General features: G+C 40.8%; 2 protein-coding genes across 5 annotated transcripts in view; both read left to right on the top strand.

Moving 5' to 3' along the window:
• mthfd1l (methylenetetrahydrofolate dehydrogenase (NADP+ dependent) 1 like) overlaps positions 1–7,126 on the top strand; it is a 56,531-nt gene extending 49,405 nt beyond the window's left edge. The window contains exons 29-30 of one of the 4 annotated variants that reach the window (XR_010803894.1): positions 1,921–2,121; positions 6,654–7,126. The gene's annotated coding sequence lies outside the window, so the exon portion shown is untranslated. Of the gene's footprint in view, positions 1–554; positions 1,384–1,920; positions 2,122–6,653 lie in introns of those variants that run through there. The other 3 variants (XR_010803897.1, XR_010803896.1, XR_010803895.1) reach the window with 3 other exon arrangements.
• A 3,725-nt stretch (positions 7,127–10,851) lies between these two features.
• Positions 10,852–15,540, top strand: part of akap12b (A kinase (PRKA) anchor protein 12b) — a 61,181-nt gene continuing 56,492 nt past the window's right edge. Inside the window, exon 1 of the mRNA XM_066676636.1 lies at positions 10,852–11,094. Coding sequence (XP_066532733.1) covers positions 11,026–11,094 — 69 coding nt within the window. The 5' untranslated portion in view covers positions 10,852–11,025. The remainder of the gene's footprint in view (positions 11,095–15,540) is intronic.

Genomic DNA, 15,540 nt, shown 5'->3' with positions numbered 1-15,540 from the left:
TGACATGGTAAAACTAGGCTAAAAGACAGGCCACGAGAGATGATTAAATCTAGACTATGACGCTGTGTAACAGGTCTTTTGTGTGGTGCTAGCTTTTGAGCTTGAATTCACTGATTACATGAAAAAGACTTCTGAACTATTTTTATCCATAATTGAGAAGAGACCCTTAGACTTTATACACACTCACACACTCACACACACACACACACACACACACACAGAGGTTCATGTACATTGTTAAGACACTATGCTGTGGTCTGTAGATGTGGAAATCAGCAGCTGATTGAAATCCTTTCTCAGAAATCTGTAGTCTCTATTATGATATTAGTTTATTCAAAATGTGTGTGTGTGTGTGTGTGTTCGTTCTGCTGTTTATAAATCACACATACACCTTCAGAAAGAGTGAAAAGATAATAAAATATAGTTTGGATCATTGTATAACATTAAATATGTCATTAATATCATACGGAGAGTGCTGATGTATTAATGGGACTTTCTATTAATGAGACTTTCTAATGGGAATTTCTCTGCTGAAAGACTCCACTGTGTTCCAGGGAAGTGCTGCCGTGGTGAATGTGACAGCCATTAAAGGTGATTTTACGGTCTAAGGATGATCCTAAGGTATTCCATTTGAATCCAAATGCAGGAGACGGGGCAGAATTCTGAAGAAATGCACAAGATGAATGAAATTAAGTCTCAGAAACCTCCCAGTTCTAACATCCCCAGCCATTCTTCAGCTTTTTCCTAAGGTTCTCAGATTTCAGACTGCGTTAGATCCAAACTGAGCCTGATTCTCTCTGATGATAGCAAAGACAAATTCAATAACAATATTTTGACTTTCCAAGTGCATCTGTGATCCTGGTCCTCAAGTAGTCATTTTGTAGGGTCACAGAAACCATCAAAGGCCCCTGAATGCTTATTCATGCGTTCATCTTGTGTAACAGCTTCACTTGTTCAGGTTTGCTGTGGGTCCGAAGCCAACCCTGAATCATTGGGCACAAGTTTGGAACACACCCTTGACGAGGCTAACAATCTATCGCAAGTCCCCTGAATGAGAAAGATAAGACTTTATTGATCCTAAAGAACATTTTGGAGCATGTGACTCCACCGTGATTTAAACACACAACTTTCTGACCTAGAATCTGACATGCTACCGCTGCGCACAAGGTCCTTAATCCTAGCTAAGGGGTGTCAAGAGAATTGCTACCTGAAGAATGGACCAGACTTCAGATCCTCAGTCTTTTCTGCAAAAGATGTCTTGCACATAACGTGACACAGTGGACTAATATGGAACAGAGGCAAACGTTAAGAGGATGGTTTAGCTGAGAGTTAGCCTTCTTTAAAGCTAACACACCACACTTGGAGAACACTAAATGCTAGTTAACAGATGTGTGAATGATGTGTGGTGAGGGGGGAACGTACTATTCACTCAGGGAGAGTTAGAAGTGTGCTATGGACTGTTGTTGCACTCTGATAGTGTATTGAATTGTGTTTAAGTAATAAATTGATTCAATTCTGTTCAGGTTTATTGTCATTATTCATTCACTCAAGTCTTTACAGTTTAACGGCTATGACATGCAACAGCAGTTAAACCCACAAACACTGATCAAAAAACAAAACAAAACAAAAGGAGTGTAGCTCTGCGTTCACATCATGAGAGTGACTGGATGACAGATGCTGTGAAATATGCAGGTGAGCTAGCATGCAAACTCTGACAGCCTTTTGTTTATATTAGTCACTGGTTTATCTCAATGATCTTTCCACTGTATTTTCCATTGTGTTACTGTGAAATCTTCCTTGTAAACATTTCTATTTCTCTTTCAGGAGTGTTCTCAATTACAGATGTCTGTCCATTCGTTTACTGAAAAGAAAGTCTCTGAATTCATTCATTCATTATCTGTAACCGCTTATCCATTTCAGGGTCGCAGTGGGTCCAGAGCCTACCTGGAATCATTGGGAGTCAGGCGGGATTACACCCTGGAGGGGGCGCCAGTCCTTCACAGGCCAACTCACACACACTCATACCTACGGACACTTTTGAGTCGCCAATCCACCTACCAACGTGTGTTTTTGGACTGTGGGAGGAAACCGGAGCACCCAGAGGAAACCCACGCAGACACAGTGAGAACACACCACACTCCTCACAGACAGTCACCCGGAGGAAACCCACACAGACACAGGGAGAACACACCACACTCCTCACAGACAGTCACCCGGAGGAAACCCACACAGACACAGGGAGAACACCCCACACTCCTCACAGACAGTCACCCGGAGGAAACCCACACAGACACAGGGAGAACACACCACACTCCTCACAGACAGTCACCCGGAGGAAACCCACACAGACACAGGAAGAACACACCAACTCCTCACAGACAGTCACCCGGAGTGGGAATTGAACCCACAACCTCCAGACCCCTGCGACACTACCTGCTGCGCCACTATACCACCCTCTCTGAATTCAAATATTTTGGTATATTCATTGAATAAAATTTTAACTTTAACAAAGAAAGCAAAAAGTCCACCTACAGACATTGATTAAACCTCTAAAATCCCAACTATGTCCGTCAAAATCAAGAGGTAAACTAGATTTAGATGTTATTTCCAAGAGGGAAACTTCCCTAGTACCTTCAAAGTGGATTAGATATAACTCTACATCGTCACCTTCATTCAGTACTGGTTCTATGAACAAACAAAGTTGTCTGGATTGGTTCCTTAGGTTTATGATGTAAGACCCCCTGGCTGTCTGAACTCACTAGTTTGAGAGTGCAGCTTTAGCCGTGGTACTGACTGATTATTTGAACCCTTTTAGCAAATTAACAACATCATCTAATACATGTTAACAAGGTGAAATAATTTATTTTCACAGGAGGGAGTCTTTAACACAATATGAAGTTTTGTCTGGAGTTTCCAGATTAAACAAAACATTAAATGGAGTATGTCAAGAAAAAAAAGGTTAACTACATTTCTCATTCACTCAGACTGTTTATATAAAAGGAGTGAATTGGGGCAGATTACACTCAAACTAGTTTTCTGTGAGACATTCAGGTGCTAGAGAGAATCCAAATATAGAAGACTGTTTTTCTTTGAAACCATGGGCACCCAGGATATTTTATATGTAAAGACCTCTTCACAGATCGTAGCTCAAATTCATGCCACTGATTAAATAGGGGTCACACCCCTGACCCACCAGTGAGGCCTAGAAGCTGACTGGGTTCTTCTGAGCCTTGGTTTCTCTCAGTGCATTTTTCTCAGGCTCTAAGGGAGTATTCCTCTGCCATTGTCTCCCTCTGTGACTCTTATTTAACACACTGCACTGATATTTCACACCGGGGTTCTTTATGTCTGGTAGTTATATCTTCAGCATCAAGTTAGACGTGCTGAGCCTGATCTGACTTCTTAGGAAATGTCCATGCTGTTCTTAAGGTGGAAAGTGTTGAGCTTACTTACAGCATGAAATGAATTTCCATGAAACGATTGCAAATATTAAATGGCCAGAAAGCAGATTTCCAAAAATAAACATAATGAAACTTAGCTTCTCACTAATCTGGCAAATGACCACCAGTCCATTTAACTACTGGTGCTCTCCACTGCATGATACCTACTCTACTCAACTCTACTCTCTTTTTGGTAGTTGTTTGTTTTCCATTAGCAGGGCTGTCTGTGAAATGAAGCTAGTGGCATTGCAAAAAAATGTCTAAAATCGGAATAAAGGTCTTTGGGAACCACAACGACAGCAAGGGAAACATTAAGCACTGTTTACTCATCATGCATTTGAGAGTTGTTGTTGCTTCTTTTCAGGCAGATCAGTGTACTCTTACATTTGTCTGCCACCAATCCAAGGAGCATTTAGACCTCTTCAAAAGACCACAATGTAATTTGAGCTGTTGTTGTGAGTCAGAGAAGAACAAATGTGATTGCTACTGTAGCATGGAGATTTTACAAATGGCTGCTTTGTGCTGGACGTCTGCATTTCGTAATGTAGACGAGTCTCTCTGTTCTCTGCAAATTTTACACATTACAGTAATGATTCACTTAAAATCACGAGTGAGCAGGGACTAAAAAAATGGACCTGGTACCAAATTTGCCAAGCAGAGTCAAGTAGAGTACTGTAGGTATAGATACTATATTAGGGTGAGCAGGCGTCCTCTTTTACCCGGACATGTCCTCTTTTTTAGACTTAAAAAAATGTCCGGGCGGAATTTCACAAACGTCCGGGATTTTGTTTTTCTAGAGCTTACATAGAACTTCGAGAAGTTTCGTTCACAAACTAGTCCCGCCCTCCCCTACTCCGATTGGTTCGCTTGAGTGAGAAGGGGGCGTGGTGAAGTAGCCTAAAATCTTCTGATTGGACGGTCTGACTGTAGAGTTACCATTATTGGTCGATAACCTTCTCTGTAAACATTTAATTGGTCAGTCTGCACGGCAGTAGTCCTTATTTACGTCAGGCAAAGCTCATGTACTTACCCTCATCTCGAGCAGCTATACCGAAACGTAAATGTAAGTTCTCCATTGAATTAGCGTCCTCTTTTTCACCATCTCAGATCTGGTCACCCTATACTATATACACTAATATAGTAAAGGTGAGACCCCCCACACAGAGGTGGCTAATTCAGACAGTTGAAATTTCTCCACCTCTGACTGCTCAGCACATGCAGCAGTGTATTTTGAGCAGAATGCACTGGTTTTATTCAGATCCAGCTGCTTTGCTTTTGCTGGCTCTTACATAATCCGTGGCCTGGGACAGCTCCTGGACATCAGCACAGTCTGGAACTCTGGGTTTTGTGCTGGTTGCTACTTTCAAAAAGAGCATAATAGGTGTTAAGTTTATCTGGCAGGAGTACATCAGTGGTTGCTATGGCGATGGCTTTGTTGTTTAGGTCAGTGATTGGCTGAGCACACTGGGGTGTCCTAGTCTGAATGGTGATGAAATGGCCCCGAGACTGAAGTAAGTAGTTGTGTTTTTTGTAGACTGGACTCCAGCAGGCTGTGTTTGCCTGCTCTAAAGCAGCGCTGCCAAAGAGAGGCTCACAGGCCAAAAAGACATTTGTAAGTCTTCTTTAAAAAAATAAAACGTATTTAATTATTGTACAAAGATTATTTTCTACATTTTTGTAACAAATAAACATAATGTAAAAACATCATGGGAACATCAGGCCAGTCAATCACAGGGCATCACACGCAACAACACACACCTAGGGACACTTTTGTGTAGACTATCCACCACCTACCAGAGTGGACTGGATCAACTGGAGCAGCTGCTGTTTTACATTTGTGGCATTTATCCAGAGCAACTTACAGTTTTAGACAATGTTACACAGGCAGCGTTAGAGGACTTTCCCAATCTCTCTTAATGGTGTAGTGTGGTGTTTCTGTTTGACCTGGAAAATTTTCAGTTTTCAAAACACTGACACAGGGCGGCACGGTGGCGCAGCAGGTAGTGTCGCAGTCACACAGCTCCAGGGACCTGGAGGTTGTGGGTTCGATTCCCGCTCCGGGTGACTGTCTGTGAGGAGTTGGTGTGTTCTCCCTGTGTCTGCGTGGGTTTCCTCCGGGTGCTCCGGTTTCCTCCCACAGTCCAAAAACACACGTTGGTAGGTGCTGGATAAGCGGTTAGATTATGAATGTACAGAGAATGAATGAAAAACACTGACACATGAAATTAGATGATTGCACACGAACCCCTGGCTTTTCCCTGTTAAATGTGTTTTTCAATTTCTTGGCACCAAAACACGAGGAGGAGGGTTAAATGACAAGAAAATTGTGGATTCAGTTGTCAACAACTTTTCTCATGGCGTACATTGTTGTCTGACCAAAAGCAACGTAAAGGAACATCATGGTCATAATTAGGACCTCTGGAAATCCACAGTTCCAAGCAAGAACTTCTTAGAAGGACGCGACGGCAGGACATGATAACTATAGGTGAGGTTTACAGGGCTGGCTGTCTGTGAGGAGTGTGGTGTGTTCTCCCTGTGTCCGCGTGGGTTTCCTCCAGGTGCTCCGGTTTCCTCCCACAGTCCAAAAACACATATTGGTAGGTGGATTGGTGACTCAAAAAGTGTCCGTAGGGGGGGGTGTGTTTGTGTGTGTTGCCCTGTGAAGGACTGGCGCCCCCTCCAGGGTGTATTCCCACCTTGCGCCCAATGATTCCAGGTAGGCTCTGGACCCACCGTGACCCTGAACTGGATAAGGGTTAGAGACAATGAATGAATAATTAAATTATTTGATTTATAAGTTCTGATATGAGATGAGACCCACTTCTTTTGATAGATTATAAGGTTCTCACACAATAACAAGCAGTGGTTTGAGCAAGTCACAGTGAGAACATTTAGAACATTCATATAGCACTGATTCTAAGACAGTGGCCTTAAAGGAGAAAACAGTCATTCTTACCACTAAAAAATAGCAGATAATATTTATTTATTTATAGATTTTTTTAACATTTATTCTGTAAAGTGCAGCTCATATGAGGTGAAGAGTCATACTGCTTTGTATGGTCCATAAATGAGTCTGAGATTATGTCTGACACATCCAGGCCTCTAGGTGCCAGTATAATCACCATCTCATCACATGAAGAATGGACCACTGGAGAAAATGACTGTTCCTTTAAGTGACTCATACCATATTCACTTTGATTTGATTTCTTTCAGAAGCTGGCGACGGGCCAAGAGCAGAAAGAAAGAGATGTGATCTGATCGTCCAGATTGCCTTGCCCTAATTGTCCAGAGTGTGTGTTGTTGATGTTTCTGTGTGATGCTGGATATTCATGTACACACGATCCTGCTTGTTTTTACTATTGTTGGACAAAACACATGCTGATGAGACTCAGGAAGAACAGCAGCACGCAACAACAACATCATGATAAACAGCCCCGGGACGAGCAGTCTGCTGTGTGTTAATTACATTAACAAGAGTTTGACTTTGGGCTGGAACATAAGCTGCCACAAAGCAAGAGGGGTGTTCGTTTGGTTGTAGGCTTGTGTCTGGCTTGTTGTCAGATGTTTAGTTAAACTGACACAGTTTGTATAATGTATTCAGAAAAGCATGAAATGACACTGAATGAGATGAAATGGGATGCTGTGTTAGCCTAAGGTCAGTATGCCCAATATCAGTTATTACCTAGAAGGGGAATGAAGACCAGAACTGGTTTGTGCAACAGGGGATCTGCATTTTATTTGGGGTGAGATGGAGTGGTGTTTATGATCCAGTACTATATTACGTTAGTACTTGACCTCTCTAATTAGTCTCAATCCTTGAATGAGTTTATAAACATGTGAGCCTAATCCTGTATCAGAATTTGTTTTAATATATAAACAATTCTAAATAGCATTATGTGGGTTCAATTCCAGCCCTGCATGACTGTCTGTGAGGAGTGCGGTGTGTTCTCACTGTGTCTGAGTGGGTTTCCTCCAGGTGACTGTCTGTGAAGAGTTGGTGTGTTCTCCCTGTGTCTGCGTGGGTTTCCTCCGGGTGCTCCGGTTTCCTCCCACAGTCCAAAAACACACGTTGGTAGGTGGATTGGCGACTCAAAAGTGTCCGTAGGTGTGAATGTGAGTGTGTGTGTTGCCCTCTGAAAGACTGGCGCCCCCTCCAGGGTGTATTCCTGCCTTGCGCCCAATGATTCCAGGTAGGCTCTGGACGCACCGTGACCCTGAACTGGATAAGCGCTTACAGATAATGAATGAATGAATGAATGAATAAATAGCATTAATCAGTAAGTAACCAGCACCTTATCTAAAACCCCAATCTGTGATCTGCAGACTCTAAATTCAGAAAAATGTTTGTAGGGCGCTGAAGAGAGCAGATGAACCAGATGACTTGTTTTCTCAGAGCACCACTTTCTATTTTAAGCTAAATTGAAAGTGCTGACTTTTAGCACAGAAAGATATTTTTAGCAACAAAACATGAAGCATTAAATCACAGTGCATCTGGGAATCACAGTCTGAGATTTTCATTAGTGCAGCGTACACGGCTTATTAAAGAAACAAAATACTCAGTGTATGGAACTGTTAGTGATACAGCCGACTTAAACCAGTAATAATGAATTTATAATGGCCTTACATATAAACATATGTACAACAAATATATAAATTCTCAATGTTTTAAAAGTGTTAGCTAACCTGCCTTCATATTCATATCTATCTATCTATCTATCTATCTATCTATCTATCTTTGTATCTGTCTGTCTGTCTGTCTGTCTGTGTCTGGTTGATATCTCTCCATCTGAACATATGTTTGGTGTGTGCCTGGGTAAATATGTCTGGTGTCTGTTTGTCTATGTATCTGTCTAACTGAATATAGTATGTATGGTGTCTGTATATGTGTCTGGTGTCTGTCTTTTGTCTCTGTCTGTATATAAGTCTGTCACTGAATTTGTCTGTATCTATCTGTCTGTTGTCTGTAACTCCATGTACATATCTATGCCTGCCTCTGAAAAGTAAGCTGACATATTCCGTAGCGGACCTACAGACGTTTGTGAGTGAATTTGATTGTTAAATGCCAAGCTGTAATTAGTGTCTGGAATCCAGAGAAGATGACAGTGAGAGAGTCCATAGTCCAAGTGATCTCTGCCTCTCTCACCCACAGAGCAACTGCTTGGCTTAATGTGGTATTTCCTCAAAACTTCCTCAGAGAATCCTGCTTTATCTGTTCTCATCGCTCTCTCACAGTAAAAGCAATGAAATACAGCCAGCTCTGAACATACATCATAAGAAGTAAAGAATTAGAAATTTACTGCAAAATACTGCTTGTGTGGAATGTCAAATATGAAAACATGCTGCAACAAGGAATAACACCACCACAAACTACAACAATGTACACATTAAACAATAAAACATTGGGAAAAATAAGGCAGTGAATAAATAACTAGACAAAACTCGATAATCTACATGAATATTTTTAATGACAATCTATTTTAGTCTTTAAAACGGTTGTGAAACGAATTGTCTGTTAAATTCACCTCTTCTCAGCCGTTAGACCGTTCAGCCAATGAGAAGCCGCGTCACAGCATGCCCCGCCCACCCGGTCTCCATGGTAAAGACTGAATACTGAAACGTTACGTTTGGAACGTTGGTTAGCAGATTAACGATATCATTAGTGACTATATTAGTAATTGTACTCCATATGATAACGTCAATGATAACTTTTCTGACCATGTTAATTAATTAACATTAATGATAATATTAATTATAATGGTAATATTAATGTTTAGGATGATGAAAATTGGAATGTCTACTTTACTCAGTGTGATTAATATTTTTTTTCACGATTTCTCTTATTTAGACTTTCATATCCACATTTTAAAAAATGCAGTAATCATGTTCTGGCATTCAGCTGCTTACAAACTGAAGGTGGAACTGACAATTCCAGGTTCAGTGCCCTAATAAAAATTTCTGTCATTGAGCTGTGTATAAAATGTTCATGTTATAGCTAGCTGTGACTCTGGTGTAAGGTAATGAGTGAAAAATCAGATATTTAACATAATATAATCTGAGGTGAAATTGATATTGATACTGGACTTCTCTGACGCTCAGAGAAGTCAAGAGTCCTCAAATATGAATCTTAGGCAGTGCCTGAATCTCAACTCAATAGTGCACTATTTTGGGGTTTCACCATTCCACAATTTTCAGTGCACTCAAACAATCCCACCATTAGAATTCACCTTATCAAGCTGAAGGCCCTGGAGGTCAAATAAGTGACATCAAACACACCTTTTTTTACAACTTTCAATCTTAAATGTGTGGTTTTCATTGTATAATTTAACTGAAACCATTTGTAACCATGTACCAGTTAAACATAATATGCCACATTTTGCTCCAAGTTAGCATTATTAGCTTGCCCCAGGCTAGCATTGTTAGCTTGTCCCAGGTTAGCATTGTTAGCAATACAATGCTAGTTGATAGCAGGGCATTATATGATATTTTGCCCATCGAAACATGAGAAGTTGCACAGTACTGTGTGTAAGACTGATTTAATAAGACACAAAGAGTTATAGGCACTAATAATCGGTGTGATACTACTGCTGTTGTACACTGTTGATGTTCCCATGCAGACATCTTGGATTCAGAACTCAGGGTTGGTGAGGCTGTCCCGAGTAGGAGATCTGACCTGTGGGGAGATTAAATTTCCTACTTGTAACTCGGAAATTCTGACATCCGAGTTCAAATTAAATGAAGCATTACTACTACGGTGATGTCACTGTTCTCATTGAAATAGTTTTACTGGCTGTGCGACTGAACCATCAGAAACTAAAGGAGATTTAGACAGATTTAAGCATTTTTTTTTTAAAGTTGAATAACAATATTTTGCTTTCAGTTCTAGACCTGAAACAGAGACAGAGCCTACTGAGTACCACTGCTCTACCCCCTCGCCTCATATCCTCTTATTTTATTAGCACAGGAAATGCAATAATGTTTAATGGAACATTGTCATTATAAAGCTATATTTCAATGTGAAATGTACCAGACAAAATAAAAATAAAACAAAAAACAGGGTTTGTCCCGTAAACCGCTGCCAACTCCATTTTATAAATCCTGTTAATAAAATCATACAAGCTGAAATATCATTGATATTTCATGAAGGTAGAGAAAACAAGCAAAAAAAAATAATGTAACATTCATTACATATTAATAAAGAAAGAAATAACTGTCTGGAAACACAAACACACTTTCAGAAATATTTATATTTAAAATAAAGTTTTTATTTTTTAATGAAAAGTCTCGCTCTGTCTCCCTCGTGCAGGTTGTTGTCAGTGCAGTAGGGCGGGTCTGCAGTTGGAGGAGAGGGAGAGAGAGAGAGAGAGAAAGAGAGAGAGAGAGAAAGAGAGAGAGAGAGAGAGAGAGAGAGAGACTGAGACTGGGGGGGGGCTCCTAAAAGTGCTCACAGCCATTTGATCTCTGCAGAAAGAAGACGGTCGACCCTGAGCTCGGTGCTGCTGAGGACCTGGACTCTGTTCCGCTCTCTCTCTCTCTCTCTGTTGTTTATCTCTCGATTCTGCTAGCCTTGCTGTGATATCTGCACGCGATGGGAGCGAACCCTTCTGCGCAGAGCCCCGGGGAGGAGGTGGCGGAGGTGGAGGACGCCGAGGAGAAGGTACAGTGACCACCGACCCCTTTACTGCGCTTTTAGTACAGTCAGCGCGTAAAAGACACCAGCTCCGCAGAACACGCAGTGTATAGCCGCGCGTGCACCACCTGAGCCCTCAGCTGCACGCGCACACTGCCAGCTTTAGCACTGGACGCACGCGCACACACAGATGCGCACATACCATGCACCCATACCTGAATGCATGTTGCTAGCACATAAACAGTTCAGTGCGCACGGGAACGTACGTTAATCTATATTCATTGATGTCTGTACATAGCTTAAAACTGAGGTATAAGCAGTGCATTACATTTGCTTGATTCAAATATGTGCGTCATTTCCACACCATACAGTCCTGTACCAAAGTCATAGGCACTTAAGCACAGTTCTGCTTCAGCACAGAATAGAATGCATACAAATAAATATAATAAACAACATAGTAGTAACATGTAATACAAGATATCCAAAATAAAACCAAATGTCATTGGTTTCTCCTTGAGACCTCTAGTCATCACATGAATTTGTTCCATTCCATTACCACCACACCAGACTAGATTCAATAAAGTACTGATTAAAACTGATCAGGGATCAGATGACTACAGATAATACTGGTCAACCATTCGGAAAAGTGTGCAAACAAACACATTTATCTTTCAAATATAAAAAAGCTTGCCAATAGGAGTTGAATGCTGTGACACTGTTGCGCACAAACCTACATTTACCACAATGGATGCAGGGGTATAAACCCCTGCCAGCATTCGGCTCAGTGGTAGTGGGACCGTGTTCTCTGGAGCTCTGGGATGAGTTGGAATGGTGCTTGTGATCCAGAACTAATCGTTCAATATCAGGCCTCACTAATGCTCTTGAGGCCTAATGCAACCAAATCCTCACAGCTTCAAGATTGATCATATAGCCAATAGAATAGAAACAGATTGACTGATAATGCCCTTGATTTCAGAAGAGGGGATGGGTTAGCATGTGTCTACAAACTTATGGGCATATACAGAGTGAAATGTATTCATGTGATATTGATTTAGATAAATTTAATCAGTCACTCGGGGCTTTGAAATGTCCTTTCCCCACATTAATCTGTGTGTTCTTGACGTTCTTCTGCTTACAAGTGTGTCCCGGTCATGCTCCTAGACTTAAGCCCTGCTTAGTGTTCCTGCTCTTATACACCTGACTCGGCTTTTAGCTCAGTAATAAGCCTTTCATGAAGTTCGAATGAGGTGTTGGAACAGGAAAACACTCAAGTGGTCACTGTAGGGTGGGGCCGTATGAGCAGGTTTGACATACATAGGCTTTATTTTGTTTGTGGGTTTTTATTTTTTTTCTTAGCCTGCTTGTGGCAGACTAGTGCTGTCTGACTGCAGTATTAAAGTGGCGGAGCTGTCTGAGAGAGTGCTGCTGCACTGAGAGAGCACCTGTGCTTTTCCTGTGTCTTCAAACATTAATGTAATGGAAGTGACATTAGAGTGTAGCATCCCTCTGCGCCGTGTCGACCAGGTTTTTATGGAATATCACTCAGTTTATCAGGCAAAGTTATATGGAGAGGAACAAAAGTGGCTTGTTATTTGTTAGTTCACCTGAAGGTGAGTTATTCTCAGACAAGGCCATGTTGAACTCAGTGTTTCATATGAGATGTTAAAGCAACAGAATGATTATTTACACATACCTTAGATGTAGCCAATCAACTATGGCATGTTAGGAGCTTGTATTTTTGGGCTTATGTTGCTTACAAAAGCTAGGACTCAGTATCCACCGAAGCAGAACACATTATCAGCCCACTAAACGTGATAAAGATTGCACAGTATACACAGTGTGATTTAGGATAGTGTAAGTTTATATGAGCTATAAGCAATAACAAGTTTGTACAATAATTAACATCAGTGCTGTGGGAGCTGGGTCATTTTTGGCACCACCTGAGCTGGTTTTCTGTTAAAATACCTCCTAACAATTACAGAATCATAACAGAAACTCATAGTTTGGCAGCCTATATTTTCATGTACATGTCCATGGGGCATGTAACATCAGCCGTAGAGATGTAAGCAGCATGATATGTTCAATTTACAGGACTGACTAACAGTTATTTGGAGAGATTCTTTTTGGTCATTTTGTAATAAAATGTTCACAGAGCATGAATGGCCATTAAATGGTCAGGCTTTTCCAATTACGACCAATGAAGGGAAGGTCCTGATATGATAGCATTGGTATTTTATATCAAACAACAAGGGCCATGGATGTTTTTGAGAAGAAGCAGCTTCTGGGTAATTTTGCTCTGGTTGCCAGAGGGAGTCTCATGGGAGCTGCAGGCTATATTTGGCAGGGTGTAAAAAAAAAAAAATAAATTCAGAGAATGACTGGTACACAGTGAATGATGTTGGACAGCTAAGGTAGCTGTGATCAGGTGGATCGCAGCTTTTGTGTTCAGATGATTTTGTCAAGAAGGTTTGGACGTTTGTATGTGTAGCCTGAAACACACACATCCATTTTTGCGTATTTTTAGTTTACATCGTTTGAACAGAGCAGTTGTCTTTCACACTTTGCAAACACATGCTGATGTACTGACCAATAGATATGCTCCAGAATGACTCTGAATAAAATACCTTTACATTGACTTTCATTGAAATTTAAGAAGATTTTTTTTTCTCCTGTAAAATTACTATTATGGAGATACATGTTTTTTATTGTGTTCTCCCTGTGTCGGCGTGGGTTTCCTCCGGGTGCTCCGGTTTCCTTTCACAGCCCAAAAACACACGTTGGTAAGTGAATTGGCGACTCAAAAGTGACCGTAAGTGTGAATGTGTCTGTGTTGCCCTGTGAAGGACTGGCGCCCCCTCCAGGGTGTATTCCCACCTCGCGCCCAATGATTCCAGGTAGGCTCTGGACCCACCGCGACCCTGAACTGGATAAGCGCTTACAGATAATGAATGAATGAATGTTTTTTATTGGACAGAGACATATACACAATAATATGGCCGACTGTTCTAGTAAAAACATTGTAGATCATCCGTCAACACAAGCAGCAGCTCTTCAGTGCTGGAACAAAGAAACCTGGTATCTCTAAAATTGTAAATTTACATGAGAGTAAAAAACATTCTTAACTTCCAAAATAGGTATGTAATGTATATTTACTGTGTAATTTTAGTCTAGATCTACTGATTTGGTCAATCTTTCGTTTACATTTAAAACACTGTGCAAAAGGCAGCTGTCATTTTGGAGCATGTCAAAAAGGTTAAAATGTAGATACAAGGTTTTGTTCCACCAATGCCTATGTGATGTATTTTTAGTGCAGCAGGATAAGCTTTTTGCTGATCCCCATCAAAACCGGCCTATTTCGTGTTTCGGACAATGGTTTGCTGGTCAGCAACTCCTACAGGCCTGTGCTGTTTTTTCTGCAGCGCGAATACTGTGAAAAATATCTGTTTTTTCTTTGAATAAGTAATAGATACTTCACCTATTCTGAATCCATTTGATGAGTTTTATGAGGTTGCCAAATGGCATCTTTTAACATCTTGTGTCTCCTAAGTCCATTTGAAGATATAGTGTTTATTGATTGCTTGAGGTAATGGCTTCCCTTTGGATAATGTCTTGTGTGGTCTAACATGTCTTCCTGTTTTTTCAGTAAATCGTTTAGCATGGTTTTAAAGGTTTTTTTGGGTCTGTTTTTCTACGATGCTTTATCTGCCTCCTGAGACGTTTCTTTATGTTCAATATCTTCTCCTTTTCCTCTTCTTTTTTTCATGTTTACTCTGTGAGAGGGTTTTCAGAGGGTGAGGGGGCACCACCATAGGAGCTGTTTTTGGCATCTCTGAGGTTTTTGCCGGTGGAATGTCAGATATGAACATTTGCGAAGTGAGACTGAAAGAGGTATTGTGGTGGAAAGGGTTCACCCTGAAACACTGAGATTATTGTATGTTTTTCATTTTGACACATTGTGTCATTTAAAAGTAGCGGAATGTTGATAGACAGTTTTGTCTTTCACAGCTTCCTGTAGCTAGTAGAGCAGTACAGATTCACAAAATTCAGAATTAGTTGTTGGTGCATTAGAACATTCATATTAACAACGTACAGGCCCTGAAACTAATAGGTAGCGTTTTTAAAGCTCTAGCCACAACATAAAATGTTCAGCAGAGGCTAACGCATTAGCTGCAATATGGTAGACACGCTACAACAGTACACTGAATCTGTCAGACAGATTTTGATTGAGATTGTTTAATATAATCAAGAAGCTTGTTTAGATTAAATGATTATGAATATATTATATTAGGATAGGACAATGTATTTTTATTTAATCACAATTTCTGACAAAAAAAAGTACTGAAGCCTGAGAAAAATAGTCCCATAAGAACATTTTCCTATTTATCATTCCTTCACCACTCCCAACATCCATTCATTGTCTGTAAGCGCTTATTCAATTCAGGGTCACGGTGGGTCCGGAACCTACCCACAATC

Source organism: Hoplias malabaricus, chromosome 7 (assembly GCF_029633855.1).
Source record: "Hoplias malabaricus isolate fHopMal1 chromosome 7, fHopMal1.hap1, whole genome shotgun sequence".
In the NCBI taxonomy this organism is placed as follows: Eukaryota; Metazoa; Chordata; class Actinopteri; order Characiformes; family Erythrinidae; genus Hoplias; species Hoplias malabaricus.
Note: the sequence above shows the minus strand (reverse complement) of the source record. Positions and strands in the feature narration are given on the sequence as shown.